General features: G+C 52.6%; 7 protein-coding genes across 7 annotated transcripts, besides 10 other annotated features; all 7 read right to left on the reverse strand.

Annotated features, from left to right (window-relative positions):
* The first annotated feature begins 8 nt into the window (after window positions 1-8).
* Window positions 9-33: a microsatellite.
* Window positions 34-687: 654 nt separating this feature from the next.
* TraAM80_03223 (uncharacterized protein) lies at window positions 688-2,301 on the reverse strand (the record flags this gene model as incomplete). Its single annotated transcript, XM_029380200.1, has 1 exon — window positions 688-2,301. The coding sequence occupies one exon, from the start codon at window positions 2,299-2,301 to the stop codon at window positions 688-690; it is 1,614 nt and encodes a 537-aa protein (XP_029239929.1).
* A 160-nt stretch (window positions 2,302-2,461) lies between these two features.
* Window positions 2,462-2,505: a microsatellite.
* Window positions 2,506-2,744: 239 nt separating this feature from the next.
* Window positions 2,745-2,791: a sequence feature (A-rich).
* Window positions 2,792-2,861: 70 nt separating this feature from the next.
* On the reverse strand, window positions 2,862-3,524 carry TraAM80_03224 (uncharacterized protein; the record flags this gene model as incomplete). Its single annotated transcript, XM_029380201.1, has 1 exon — window positions 2,862-3,524. One exon carries the CDS (start codon window positions 3,522-3,524, stop codon window positions 2,862-2,864), a length of 663 nt encoding a protein of 220 aa, XP_029239930.1.
* A 163-nt stretch (window positions 3,525-3,687) lies between these two features.
* Window positions 3,688-3,721: a sequence feature (A-rich).
* Window positions 3,722-3,743: 22 nt separating this feature from the next.
* Window positions 3,744-3,771: a microsatellite.
* Window positions 3,772-4,138: 367 nt separating this feature from the next.
* Window positions 4,139-4,165: a microsatellite.
* Window positions 4,166-4,423: 258 nt separating this feature from the next.
* Window positions 4,424-4,446: a microsatellite.
* Window positions 4,447-4,499: 53 nt separating this feature from the next.
* On the reverse strand, window positions 4,500-5,393 carry TraAM80_03225 (Reiske iron-sulfur protein precursor; the record flags this gene model as incomplete). Its single annotated transcript, XM_029380202.1, has 1 exon — window positions 4,500-5,393. One exon carries the CDS (start codon window positions 5,391-5,393, stop codon window positions 4,500-4,502), a length of 894 nt encoding a protein of 297 aa, XP_029239931.1.
* A 62-nt stretch (window positions 5,394-5,455) lies between these two features.
* Window positions 5,456-5,498: a microsatellite.
* A 357-nt stretch (window positions 5,499-5,855) lies between these two features.
* On the reverse strand, window positions 5,856-6,569 carry TraAM80_03226 (uncharacterized protein; the record flags this gene model as incomplete). Its single annotated transcript, XM_029380203.1, has 1 exon — window positions 5,856-6,569. One exon carries the CDS (start codon window positions 6,567-6,569, stop codon window positions 5,856-5,858), a length of 714 nt encoding a protein of 237 aa, XP_029239932.1.
* A 95-nt stretch (window positions 6,570-6,664) lies between these two features.
* Window positions 6,665-7,480, reverse strand: TraAM80_03227 (uncharacterized protein; the record flags this gene model as incomplete). The annotated part of the gene is made up of 1 exon (XM_029380204.1): window positions 6,665-7,480. One exon carries the CDS (start codon window positions 7,478-7,480, stop codon window positions 6,665-6,667), a length of 816 nt encoding a protein of 271 aa, XP_029239933.1.
* Window positions 7,481-7,760: 280 nt separating this feature from the next.
* On the reverse strand, window positions 7,761-8,720 carry TraAM80_03228 (chaperone DnaJ protein; the record flags this gene model as incomplete). The annotated part of the gene is made up of 1 exon (XM_029380205.1): window positions 7,761-8,720. The coding sequence occupies one exon, from the start codon at window positions 8,718-8,720 to the stop codon at window positions 7,761-7,763; it is 960 nt and encodes a 319-aa protein (XP_029239934.1).
* Window positions 8,721-9,072: 352 nt separating this feature from the next.
* Window positions 9,073-9,121: a sequence feature (A-rich).
* A 108-nt stretch (window positions 9,122-9,229) lies between these two features.
* Window positions 9,230-13,153, reverse strand: TraAM80_03229 (uncharacterized protein; the record flags this gene model as incomplete). Its single annotated transcript, XM_029380206.1, has 1 exon — window positions 9,230-13,153. The coding sequence occupies one exon, from the start codon at window positions 13,151-13,153 to the stop codon at window positions 9,230-9,232; it is 3,924 nt and encodes a 1,307-aa protein (XP_029239935.1).
* Window positions 13,154-13,602: 449 nt separating this feature from the next.
* Window position 13,603: part of a sequence feature (A-rich) that runs on past the window's edge.

The following is a 13,603-nucleotide window of genomic DNA, read 5'->3' on the forward strand; positions in this document are numbered from 1 at the left end:
TCTCCCACTATATATATATATATATATATAGATTGATTGATGCCTGAATGCCGTGAGAGAACTGCTGTGGAAGTGGCGTAAAGACCTTCTCTTTCGCAAGAGCAAACAAAACAAGCGAAGGCAAAAATACAAAAAAAAAAGAGGGAAAAAGACTTTTTTTTTATCTTGATGTTTTTTGTTTAGCTTTTAAATCCCCAAACTGTTTTCTTCTTGTTACTTACCCTGCACTTTTTCCTTTGTACGCAGCGTCTCCGTCACCCGCACTTCCGGTATTATGTTGGGGCGCGATGTGCGTGTGTCTTGTACAGGTGGCGTGTGTGTGAACGTTCAGCCGGGAGTCTGGATTCCGTCCAGACACGTGCGGGAATGCAAGTAAATGAAGAAGCAAGCGTGGGTATGAAGGTGTGTTCACTCTATTATCGCGAGTGGTAGCAATAAAAGCCTGTTTGCTGTGAGCCTTCTTCTTCCTCTTCCGTTTTGTTATTCACCGATTTAAAAAACAAGGCAAGAAACCAATAAGACGCATAATAATAAAAAAGAGGTAAGTGGAATAAAATGCATACGACATTCCCCGCTCACGCGCATAAATGCACTGACGGGTGTGCAGAGTCCAATGAACAAGGCATGCCACATCCACGCACCCGCAGACACAAGCAAAAAGAAAAGAAAAAATGTGTGAAATTGCAGTCAGGCTCCTTCTCGCCAATCCACGAGACGCTTTGTTGCGTAAATGAACACTACGAGCCACACAACAGAGAGTACGGCAGAAGCAGCCACAACCCATGGTATCTCCAGCTGAGACCAGTTTAGCGGGACTTTGGTCTCGACCTCCGCCGTGCTGTTCCCCCACAACTCCCACATGTGGACCATCACAGCACTGTGCAGATAAGCTTTAACTTTGACCATGTGCTGGTATTGCCATGTCAGATCGTCTTTCGTTTCTTTCATTCCTTCTGTCCGTGTCTCGTCGCTTGCTGACAGAACGAATCTTGCGTAGCTGAATGCGTTTCCCATTGATGCTTTTTGTTGATGCTGCCATTTATTTTGCTTCGTCTTCGCGTGAACCAACTGGCCCAACTCTGCAACCTCGGCTGAGGAAAACTTCCGCAGCTGTATGACGTCATACATCTCCAGGAGACCCACCAGCTGCTCCAGTATCTCTGGCAGTGTCATGTTGGCTCGAAACAACGCCTCCTCACGGAAGCCATAGAAGTCAACTGGATCTTCAAACTCCTCAATTTCGGCCACATACGAAGAGTAGGGCGGCAACACCGGAAATGGTGTGGCGTTGACGCCGTAGATCGCAACCGTCGGCAACCACTTCCCCAAAAAATCCCCCCTAGCGCGAAAAAAAAGCAGCAATGGGCTACAGCTCACAACGGAGTGATGCCCGGACTCGCATAGGCGTCGGTAGATGAGCGGTAGAATGTCAAAGGCCACACCCACCGCCTCACAAAAAACACAACCCTCTGTGTAATAATACACCAACGCCGTGGGAAGGGGCCGACGCGGGGGAGAGAAACGAAATGAGCGACGCGACATTGGGGTGAGTCGTTTTGACGCAGCTGACGCATGATGGCCAGCCTTTTCAGGCTGAGGAATGTCAGCGGTCGTTATTGGGGGGCCGATAATTTTATCTAAGCTAATCTGCGGCAACAACGGAACGGCGACCCGTGGATCACGTGAGACACGCTTCTCCGCCTCAGCCCACCAGCCGGTTACTTCCTGAAGGTAGTCGTGGATTATCCGCGGCGTACTCAACTCCCTCGAAAGGTGATACGAACGAATAATGGGTCGCTGCCGCACATTTCGGTGATAAAACTGTTGCGCCTCAGCAAATGTACTGTTCGGGACGAGCAACCACGGCATCTCGCGAAGCGTCGCGTTGGCTCTCTTGGCGTATATCTCCTTCTCCTGTCGCACCTGTAACGGTTCGTCGCCTTGCAGAAGAGTTGTGAACTGCCTCAACTCATTCCTCACAAACTGGTAACTCTCGGGGAACATTCCCGCCGTGCGATTGGCGCGAATCCACCGCTCCATCTCCCATCGCAAAGAAAACTCCTGACGCGCATCCCACGACCTCTGACCCGCGCGCACACAGTACGACGAGGCCACATCGGTGTCATGCCCGAAGAGCGCAGAAAGGTGGTCCGTCAATGTGATTGTAGGGCAAACGTTGGCAATGATTTCAGTTGGGGCCGCACGGGACGCGTCGACTGCCAGCAACGCAAATAAGCCTAGAACCAGCAGAAACCCCAGCAACACGCCAAACCCAGAGACACAGGGACGCGTCATTACCATACCGCTCCGCACGCACACATACAGACACACGGAAACAGAGACTGAGACAGACAGCAGGGGGGAGGGAGGCAATAAAAAGCAGGAATACGCAACAAAGGGAAGAGCAGCAGAAAAGGGGGGGGAGGAAGGAGGAAATAAATAAGAATTACCAACCGGCATGTGTTTTTCTCCTTGTTTTTTTTTCTTTTGTTGTTGTTGATCTTGGGACTGCTGCTGTGGTTACTGACAATTACACTATTTCATTATTTCTCCTTTGGCCCCTTCCTCTCCCTATTTCCCACTCTCTCTTGGCATCCTTCTCTTCTCACTGCTGCTGCAGGTGATGGGGGGTGCAGCCCAAGGGATATTCCCCCCGTTCGGGCCTCCACGGCGCCTGCGCTCCACACACAAGAAAACTCGCTGCCAAATCCAGGACCTCGCTGCCACAGGAGAGTAAAGATAGCAAAAACAAAACAAAGCAACAAAGAAAAAAAAAAACGAGAAAATAAAATTGCTACCCTGCTCCGCCGCTCGCAAAGTTGACAAGAAATCCTGTTAAAAACAAACAAAAAGCAAAGGCATCACCCTGTCACCACGCCGTAAAACAATGCAAGCGAAATGCGTTGGCGGGACTCGGAAAGCAGTGCTGACATAAGCAGCTCTGCCCCGGGGCCAGACAGGACGTTCTTTCCATGGTAAACAACAACCCATGCACGATTTACCGCCAAAGCCGCCTCTACACTCACTTGGTTAAGTAATGCGCGTAAGACAGCATTGCGATACGCTACATTTGTTGTTGTTTCTTTCCCAGCACTACCGGGGGGGTCCGGGATCGGCACATAAAACATAAAACGATAATGCCTACCTGTGTCACCCCTCGTGACATCAACCTCAACCTGACCATGCGGGGGTGAGGCTGTGCTCGCATCCTGTGAAGAGGCAATGACTGTGAGCAGCTGGCAGACGTTGTCTTTGGACCCAAGCGAACGGCTCTCTGCCGGCGATAGGACAGGTCCACTGGAAGAAACCGAGGCACCGGATAAAAAGAACCCGCCTTTGTCTACCACGGGGCAAACGGAATATCTACTTACAGATAACGAGGCGCTTCTCACCGTCGTGTCTCTCTCCACGACACAAGGCACTCTGCACCGCAGCAGAGCGGTGACGCGACACGCCACGGATCTTTCGCATAAGCTTTGATCCTCCCGAAGACGCTTAGTACCCAACAAGGAGGAAATCTGCATTCGATTCACGTCCAAACACCACAGCGGAAGCACACGAAGCTAAGGAACAACTCCGCAAGGGATGTGTGTTAAAATCAAAGGCTGGGTGCGTAGAGTGGCCTCCGGCCCTCGCCAAAAAGGTGCCAAGTGTGGGGTGGGAGACACCTGGGGTTGGAAAAGGTAGAAAAACAAAAAAAAGAGCAAAAGCGAAAACAAAAGGATGAGAGAAGTAAATTTGTATTGTTGTTGTTGTTTTATTTGTGTGTTGCACTGGAGACACCACGACGAGCAGAGAAGGCAAGCAAAGAAGTAACACCCACACAGACCCTCCTCTCCTCCGCCTCCTCAGGGAAGCCATACCTTGCTAGTTGCTGATGCATCGAGAACCAGAAAAAAAAAAAAGAGATGTCGGGGGTGCAGAGGAAAGACTAGCCCCAACCAGCGCCGTTGCTACTTTGCTTACGTCTGATGGGTAAACACAATTACATTTCCCCTCCCCCTGTTTCTCCTTTATTACTCCTGTTTGTTGTGTTTTCCTATATATTCTCCTCCTCTACCTCAGTCTCCCTCTCCATTCATCACTGGCTCATCTTTTATATAACTATTTGCCTCCTCTTTCCTTGCAAGCTCTGCTTCACACACACACACACACACACAAACACTGGCGCCCGATGAGTAGTTCCGCTTCCATCTACTCTCCGCACTCACTCCTGCTTTGCTCCAGCTCTCTTTCCTTCTCGTTCGTCCTACATTGCATCGTCCTCTCCCTTATCCGCCTACTTCTCCCCCACCACACAGCCGCTCTTTAAGCCGTAGCCTACCCAGCGGGATTCCTAACCAACAGCACTGCTAAATTACTGCAAGTATGCCCAGTGTGCTCATCACCTTGGCCACGCAGTAACCGGGAAGGAGCAAGCAGAAATAATAATAATAATAATAATAAGCATTCAACTTCCTAAATTATTTCTCTCTTCTTGACCCCTCTGTACAAACGTATTACAGTTTTCCAATATAAATGGTGTTGTCATCTATCCACCTGTAAGGTGGAATCTCCAGGTTTAGCGGCGCCGGGCCTTGACGAATGCGGCCAGAGGCATCGTAGTGGCTGCCGTGGCAGGGGCAAAAGAAGCCATTGTAAAGTCCCTCGTTCGCGATAGGAATGCACCCCAAATGAGTGCAGATGGCAATGACGACAGCCTTGTCACTGTGATCAGGAAAGCGGGCCTCGTCGGTCTCTGGGTGCTTCAGGACGCTCAGGGGTGTCTCCGACAAATCCTTCATCTGACGCGCACTGCGCCGGTAGACAAAAATGGGCCGCCCGCGCCACACAATGGTTTTACATTCGCGCTCCTCTAGCTCTCCCACCTCGGCCTCAATGTTCATCTGTCCAACCATAGACATGGCCGGCTGACCAACGTACCAGAGTGGCAGCACGGCATAGCGAGCCATCAGAATCACAAACCCCAAAAGGGCGGAGTTCAGTGCATAATCCGTCACACGCGCCCTGTCCTCGAGTTCTTCAGGCAGCTTTGGCTTTAAGATGTATTTACGGAAGAATTCCTCATCCCACATCGAGGCATCGTAGTCCTTCAAGGCGACCCCCGCCGTAGCCTCAATTCGGCCCTCCGGGGCACCGTCAGGGTAGGTGTTAAGCACCACTTCCGAGGAGGTATCTACGGTGCAGAGCGCGGGGTCAGAGTACTTCGCATACTGACCGTGCGTATTCATCATCTCCTTTGACACCGGCGGCTTCATAAACTCGTCCGACCACGAGCTCACGGGCTTGTCCTTCACCGTCAACGGGTTGGAACCCTCAAGCTGCTTAAACACCAAAGAAACATGGTTGAGCCGTGTTCTACGGAGCGCCGAGATGCACGATCGACGAAACATATGTAGACAACAGGGGCGGAAACTTCAAGTGACCACAAGAATAGAAACGGAATACCTAGAAAATATAATATATATATATATATATATATTATATTATATTATATACCTATATCTGCTCCTTCAACATGTGGAAAAGCAAGACAATAAATAATAATAACACAAAGAACAGTTAGTGGAGTCTTGGCGCAATACACGTACCCGAACCCTACCCCGTTCCCGCCACACACGGGCACACGGGCGCAGCCAAGTAACATACACACCGATAGACACACAAGAAATAGCAATTCAACGCACCGAGAGAAATTGACAACAGCAAACAACAATAATACACACACACACACTCGTCACTCATAAACAAATAAAAGACTGATAGTAAACACGTATTGAAACTTGTGTAACTAACTTTCCATTTCTCCTGAAATTCGCTCACGTTGCCACTGGCACCGATACCGCGCACCACGGCTACGCGGCATCCACCGCGGGAAACATTGGAATACCAACCATAAAAGCGATTCTTCGGGTGGCGGCACTTGCGGTCGCCAGCACCACAGGCGCATGAGCCCAGAAGAAACGTGAGCGGGATATGAACAAAGGTGTCGGTTTCCCACAAATGCTGGCCCAAGCCCCATGATCACCATTCGCGTCATTCTCCTTCATGGACGCAAAGACGCCCGCCACTAAGTGATCAACCTTGCTTGCACCTGTTGAAGCATTCCTACACGTCACGTAACAGGGCGTTGAAGAGACCAGCTTTACTAACTGTTTTGCCACCAGCACACTAGCGAGGCTGGAGCTACAGAGGTTGGGTTCTTCCAGCTCCACTCCGGCAAGGGCATCTGCCAGAAAGAAGCGCTCGTGACTATCCTCAAGAATAAACACTTCGTCTTGAGGTCCCAAAAGCGTAACACCGCCCTGACTTCGCCTCACGTGGACAAAGTAGGGATCCAGTGCTGTATGAAGGCCCTCTAACTTTTTTTTGCTTGTTGCTTGCATCAGCAACAGCAACACACGTCGGGAATGAAAGCGACGTGGACCCTGATCATCCAACGCAGAGTGCACCAAGTCTAGGAAAACGGAGTGTGGAATCACCACCTCGCGATGCTTTGCAAGCTGCAACAGCTGATTGGTGCTTTGCAGGAGGAATGCCGTGTCAGGGGCAACGATGTTGTGGTGCATCCGACGATTCAACAGTAGTTCCACGCGTGTCGCTGCATCATGCACCCCCACACCGCCAAAAAGCTCACTGGATGCATCCGTCCACGTGGTTGCGGTCAAGCCGCTTTCTCTAACCGTCGCTCTTCCCTCCGGCGACTGCCACTACTACTACCACCACCACGGCCACCCACATAACCCTGAGCCCTACTGCGAGGAAGGACGTCGTGAGCCTCGCTCGACAGTACCAAAGTGAGAGCCGTCCGCCGCACGAATAACGCATCCCACGACGAGGCTAGAGACTGCATAAACCTCAACGGCTCCTTGCACAGCGGCCGGAGAGGCTCCACAGTCGCCTCAAGTGCCATCAACTTCGCCTGTTGCACCTCGCTCAGTCCCTTGAGAAGCGCCAGGCCACCAAAATCCTCAAAAAGCAGTTTCTGCCGAGCGTTCTCAGCAGACGGCTTTGCAAAGACAAAGGGGTGATGTAACACCGCGCGACCGACGCGTACAAGCGGAGCCATCTCCACCTGCAAAGAAAGGCGCTGGTTATCTACAACCTGACGCATCTGCGAAAGAAGGTAGTAGAGCCCCAGCCTCTGCTGAGAACACTGGGTCTCGCGAAGGAGCTGCATGCTCTGTTGAAGCAGGATGCGAAATTGTTCCGCCTCCGTCAGCTCCGTCAATCCTAACAACGGGAGCTGCGATTCCTCCTTGAACCCGCCGTGCATGTTGGTGGAGGTCCACACACCGCCGTCCTGGGGCGATGCGCTTAACACCGCAAAACGTCCTGCCATCGCCGCCACGCTGCACACGTCATTTACGTCCGCGTCTTCGGCCGCTATCATTTGAGCCACAATTCTGCTTTGGTGCGCGCGATGAGGCCGCTGATACAGTGCCACCAAGACCAGCTCATCAACAGTGAGCATCTTCATGGACTCCACGCTTAAACCTCCAGGAAGCAAAGGCGGCCTCCCATGGTGCACCTATACCGCATGATTTTCGAAGCAGCTGCTTTACTCTGGCGTCCATCCCGACATATTCCCTTCACTACAAAGCAACGCGAACGTCAAAAAAAAAAAAAAACAAGGTGCGCAGGATCATAATATATATATATATACTCTCTCACGCAAACACACAAGAAAATTGGGCGAGAACGCGGAGGAGGGGACGGAATAAAAACTAAGCAATTACAACGCACTGGACGGAGAAAGTTTAGCCCACGCCCCCACAGAGTGGGGATGCCACATACAACTCACCAGCAGACTTCACTGGGAAAAATTCTTCAAATTTTGGCTTCCAGCTTTTAACCGTCCACTTGCGCTTTGGGGCGCGGTTTGGAGATGGAGTCGCCCTTAACTTCCGACCAACACGTAGAGTGGCGGTGTGGTTATATCGTTCGCGCGACGCCCAGGAAAAGAGTTTTTCTGTGGGGCACCTCTCACGAATCCACTGCTGCGCCAATGCCCTGGCATCCGCCTCACTGGTGCTGGAGGGTCTCCAGACTGCAACATCTGTCATGTTTCCATCACGTAGCACGCGGACAGTAAAAATGGCGCCCGAGTCGCGGGGATTGTCCCGCGACAGCTGGTGGTACGGGACCCCGCTCGCCGCCCCACTGGGTGTTCCACTAAAATACTGAAAATAGCTCTGACCCACCGAGACGCACAGGAAAAGCAGCACGACCAACGCAAACAGCTTAGTTACAACGCGCCGGGACTCTTGTCGGCTCGATTTCCGGAAAAACGCAAAGTCATCCGTCGGGCTCCATGAGATAAACGCCTCTATCCAGCCATGTCTCTCCCTCAAGACCTCAGAAACGTGCGCTTGGTGTGCTACAAAGTAAAGCATCTCTGCAGCCGCAAAATTGAACAGGGCGACAACTATCTCATGCAGTGACGGATACTCTGTGTCAAACCCATGCAAATTATCAGCGCCTCCCGCATCGAAAAGCGCACGTAACCTCGTATCCTTCAATACGGTATAGGCCTTACCTACCGCACGAAATGCCGCATCCGCCTTTTCGTCACCGATGTTTTTGTCCGGGTGAAGTTTGAGAGCCAGTGAGAGATAGCTGCGGCGGATGTCCTTCTCACTCGCACCCCGGCCCACGCCCAAAATGTCATAGTAGTTTTTCTCGTTCTCAAGAATCCACTCGATGTGAGAGTGCTCCATAGGTCCCATTTATATACCTAGAGCTAGCTATACGTATATATATATATAATGTGGGGCTAGACACGGTAGTTATGGATACCCTGCCCTTCGCCTTGTTTGTGCTGTTTCGGGTGCCTCCGCCTGCGACCCGGCGTCCAACAGATGCGTGGAGTCAACTGACCGCACGGCATACGCATGCGGGGCAAAGGCAAAAAAAAAAAAATGAGAGGACAGCAGTGAGCAGGAACTCCATCACACCATCAACGTCTGGGAATGGTAATAGGCCCCTCCCCCCTCCCACTCAACCACCCACTTCCCCTCTTCTGCTGCAAAATAAAATATCCGCAATGGATGGCCGCCCGCCCGCCCCCTCAAAAAAAAAAAAAAACACGCAACTCCAAAAATAATAACAATAATAAAAACATTTTTCTTCTTTTTAAGGAAGAAGCGCTAATGAACTCTGTTGACGCTACCTCCCGCCCACCGCTATCGACACAACCACAAAGAGATTGGCACCTGCACTGTGGCCACTAGGAGGGAACAAACAGCTCGCAGCCCTCATGCACCGATGCAAATATAACGTCGCGCAGGTGGTTAACCTCCGGTCGGGCATTGCATCGAAGGATGAAAAAGTCCTTCGCACGGTTCAGTGGAAATGCCCCATGCTCCGCAGACTGGCGCTCACAGGCCTTCACGAGTGCCTCCACCGCACAGCAAGCTCTCACCTCCTGCGCATCAGCGACATGTAACTCCTCCTCACGTGATCGTTTTTGCCCGTTACACACACGCGGAGGCATCTCCAGCGTTGCGAGAAACGCATCCACCGCCCCCTTCAGCCCGCCCGACACACCCCACGGTGGCCAGGAGAAGAGCAAGGCGGCAAACACCCATGCCCGTTCCTCAATCAGGGAAAGCTGGAAAGAAGTGGGGGTGGGGCAGGCGGTTGCCGTGGTTGCAGTGGTTGTCACTTGTAGAAACAACCCTAGAGCCTCCAACGAGGCCAAAAGCGTCGGACGCATCTTCACTAGCGTGTACAACAAACGTGATGTCGCCACTGTGGCGCATCGCCGAGCAAACATCTCACCTGCCCAACCGAGAAGCATAGGCGCTGCCTGGAGGAGATTCATGTCTGGAATCGCTTCCCTCGTCTGTCGTTCGACGGCTGAAATAATAAAAGCTCGCAGCAGGACGTGTTGCGAGGAGCTCCGTGCCCATTCCTTCAAGGGCATTGGAACAATAGAGCTCACACGGCAAACCTTGCGCCGTCGCATCGCCCCATCCACCATCCACTGCACCGTTGCCAGAGCAGCTGCAACACAAGGGGACAGCTGCCCAGTCCAATCGGCTTGCAGTTTCCTTTCAAGTTCCGAGTCATACCGCAAGGCGAACTCGTTTCCGTGCGCACGCTCCAGCAAAAGAAAAACAACATGCCACGTGTACACTTGTGCCTTTGGGTGTGCCACGTGTTGCAAAGACCACTTAAACAGGGTGTGATCGCAGCAACTCGCCACACCGACTGGCAATCGGGCAAGAGCCAACACAAGAAGGCGTGCTACATCCCCCGTAAGAGCAGAAACTTCTCTGAAAAGCAAAAAAGGTGTCACGTGCTGCTCAAGCAGCGTCTGAATAAATGCGGTCGACATGGGCCCCGCCCCACCCGCAGCCAGCGTCATACATTGGCACAAAAAACAAATAACACGGCGACTGAGAGGAAGGTTGGTGGCAGCCGACCTACGCACAATCCCAAAGAGTTGGAAGAGAAAAAGGTTACACGTCGAGGCGAGCGTCACCACAAGGTGACAGAGTGACGCCTCTTCTTCTTCCTCAGTGTGCCCTGGCATCACATCGGAAAAGAGATAATCATGCGCCTCCTTAACGTTCTCCGTGGGACCGTCACATTTCATGTGCATGACGGTGGAGGAGACTAAGACGGCTAGCAGCGCTGTTCCCCAGCCACAAGACTGCAAGGCATCCAACCATGCCCTTTCCTCGGAGCGAAACAGCTGAAAGAAAACGAAGGAAAGCTCCTCTGGCACTCCGCACACTCGAGCCGTGGCACCGACGGAATCCACGTGCAGACATCCTCGCTGGGGTAATTCACCTCTCCATCTGTGGTAGGCCGCACTGGTCTTCAAGGCGGTGAGAGCAGCAATAGCGTGGTCGTCGTCCCCCACGTGAGTAGTACTAGAGACATCATCGCCGCCACCGCCGGCTACGACCAACCGTCTCGCCTCTTCCGAAAAGCAAGGGAGCAAAGAGAGTTGCCGAAATAAAAATTCTTCAAGCACGTGAGCCTCCACCGGCGCGGAGCAGCTAGTCGCGGCAAGCGCCAGCAGCAGCGAAGCTGCCCAGTGAGGGTGCTGGCAGAACGACTTCTCTAGCAGCGCCCGCAGCGACGCGGAGTCGTCCAGGAGAAGAGCGCCGGGCAGGTCCGCGCTCGCCGCGTTACGGTTGGCCTCCGTAAGCTGCATAAAGTGATGCAAAATACGCGCCCGAAGTGCGGCAGCGTCGCCTTCGACGCGAAGCAACTGGGTGAGCAGGTCGTTTTCAAGAAGGTGGCACACCTGCCGCTCCACAAGTCCGTCAGCCACCGTGCCTCCGTCGCCCCTGACGGCCGCGGCATGCTCCAGCACCTTGTCGCTGAGAAATAACAAGAGGGTGCCGGTGCTTCCGTCAAAAAGAAGGGAACGACTGTCCACGGCGGCGAAGCCGACTTCCAAGCACTGACGCAACGCCTCAGCAACGATCTCCGTGGTGAGACGAAGCAGAAACTCCTGACACATGGGAAGCAAAAACACCACTGCGGAAATGAGGCACCGCATCGTGTCACTGGAAAGAGATAATAAACGATTATTAAAGGGCCACTGACCTTCACGCAGCTCATCTTCAAGAAGCGCAGGTCCACAGGACTCCGTTACAAGCTGCAATAATGTATTCACAAGGACCGAAACAGTCTCCGGGACAAGCGTGCCTGTCCCAATGTTGAGTCCCCCACAAGCAGCCTCCAGGGAAAGCAATTGAAGCAAAAAACAATGAAGCGAAATGCCGCCTCCATTATGCACAGTCTGCACGACCTGTCGGGCTACAGCATTGACATTGCTAAATGGATCTGTGACAGCCGCCAAAAAATGTGGCCCCTTCACTGCGGCTTCAAAGGCGTTGCCGCTGATTTCTGTAAGTTCAAAAATAACACGGAGAGTAGGACCCGCGGGCATCATTTCGGTTGGGAGTACATTCAACAAGGACACCAACATCACCGCAGAATCCGCCGATGCTGTTCGAAGAGACTCAATAACGTAATCTGCAATATCGCCATACTCACCTCTCACCAACTGCGTCGCCACAATGAGCTCTCGCACAGTTTCTGCTGCAGCCACAACAATATCAACATTAAGGTGCAGCAACAGCAACGTTAAGTGGCGAAAAAGTCGCACTGGCACGCTTGCGCAGGAGTCACAGCTACTGTTGCCGGCACTGTCGACTACTCGAGGGAACAGGAGCGCCGTCGTTGTCGTCTCGTATGTCACGAGAAATCTTGCGAGGCAAAGCGCATTCACGACAACCGGTTCATCATCTCTAAACGTCTCCAATACCCCTGCCAAGTAGTCCAGGAAGGAGCCACGCAGCGCATCGCCGTTGCTGGGAGAAGACAACACAGTCGCCAGATCCTCTAACAGTGTCGGATGTGTCGCACACGTGTCAAAGATCTGGTGAAGAAGGTAAAGCGTCAGTTCCACCCGATATGCATCTCGCAGGGATGGCAGGAAGGTGCAAACGGCGGAGACGCAGTGCTCAGAAAGAGCCCGCATGAAGGTGGGACTCATGTCAGCCAAATCCGTCAGAAGGAGAAGACCCGCGGGGGACTCCCCTTCCTTTGAAAGGCCCACGCGCACCGCATCACACATGCGGCGTGCCAGTCCTGAAAGAGTCACGTGATACACTGAGCCCGCAGCGCTCTCCTCTTCGCGGTCCTCCACCCCCAGAGGGGCTCCCTCCAGAGAGCACGCCCCACCACCCATCTTCGGAGCATGCTCTGCGGCCTCCCTCAACAGTGAGAAGAGGAGACTAAGCAACGTCAGACTTGCCTTGTAAAGCTGCACATGCCGATGCAATGAGGACGAGGCGCACAAACTTTCCGCCAGCTGCGTAAGTGCATCACGAAAAGACAGAAATGATCCCCATAGTGACGCCAGTAAGACAGCCGGTACGGCACCGGTGTCCGATGAATCCTTATCTCCAATTCCCAAACCCTGCTTACAAAACAGAGGGGAAAAACTTTGCTGCAGCAGAAGTACAGTATCCTGCAGTGCCTGAACGGCAACGTTTGTGGGGAGTCGCTCAAACTGATTCAAAAGACACGTAACACAGAGCGTCCGACGAGGAACAAACGCCGCTGATGACGCCCCACTGCCTACTGGAAGAATTCTGTGATGAGGATTGTAGCATTCCTGCATTTAAAACTTCCCACCCAGCAGCTGCGGCAGCACGCTTCTTCTTCGCCGTCTCACTACTGTCAGCAACTTGCACTCCCCAAAACGACGTAAATATATATATATAAAAAGCAGTCTGAGTACGAAAAGAGTGAGAAAAAAAAAAGTAAGCAACATCCCATAGTTCATGGGCCAATATGTCATTTAGGCTCTCTTTTTGCTTTTTGTCTTGTTCCTCAATGTCCTCCACTCTCGCAGCGGGGGCCAAACATCGAACCCCCCCCCCCCCCCCTCTTCATTTTAATTTCCCCTTCGTTCTACACTGCGTCCCACCACCGCCCCACGCCTCGGAGGAAAAGCCAAACGAGAGAGATGGGCAGCAGAGACCGGTGACAGCACGCTACTGTCGACGGTGTTTTGAGCAACGTATCTTGTTGCTTCCTCTCAGACGCGGAGAAAACCCCCCGACTCCTA

Source organism: Trypanosoma rangeli (assembly GCF_003719475.1).
Source record: "Trypanosoma rangeli strain AM80 chromosome Unknown Tra_15.4_contig_00082, whole genome shotgun sequence".
Lineage (NCBI taxonomy): Eukaryota > Euglenozoa > Kinetoplastea > Trypanosomatida > Trypanosomatidae > Trypanosoma > Trypanosoma rangeli.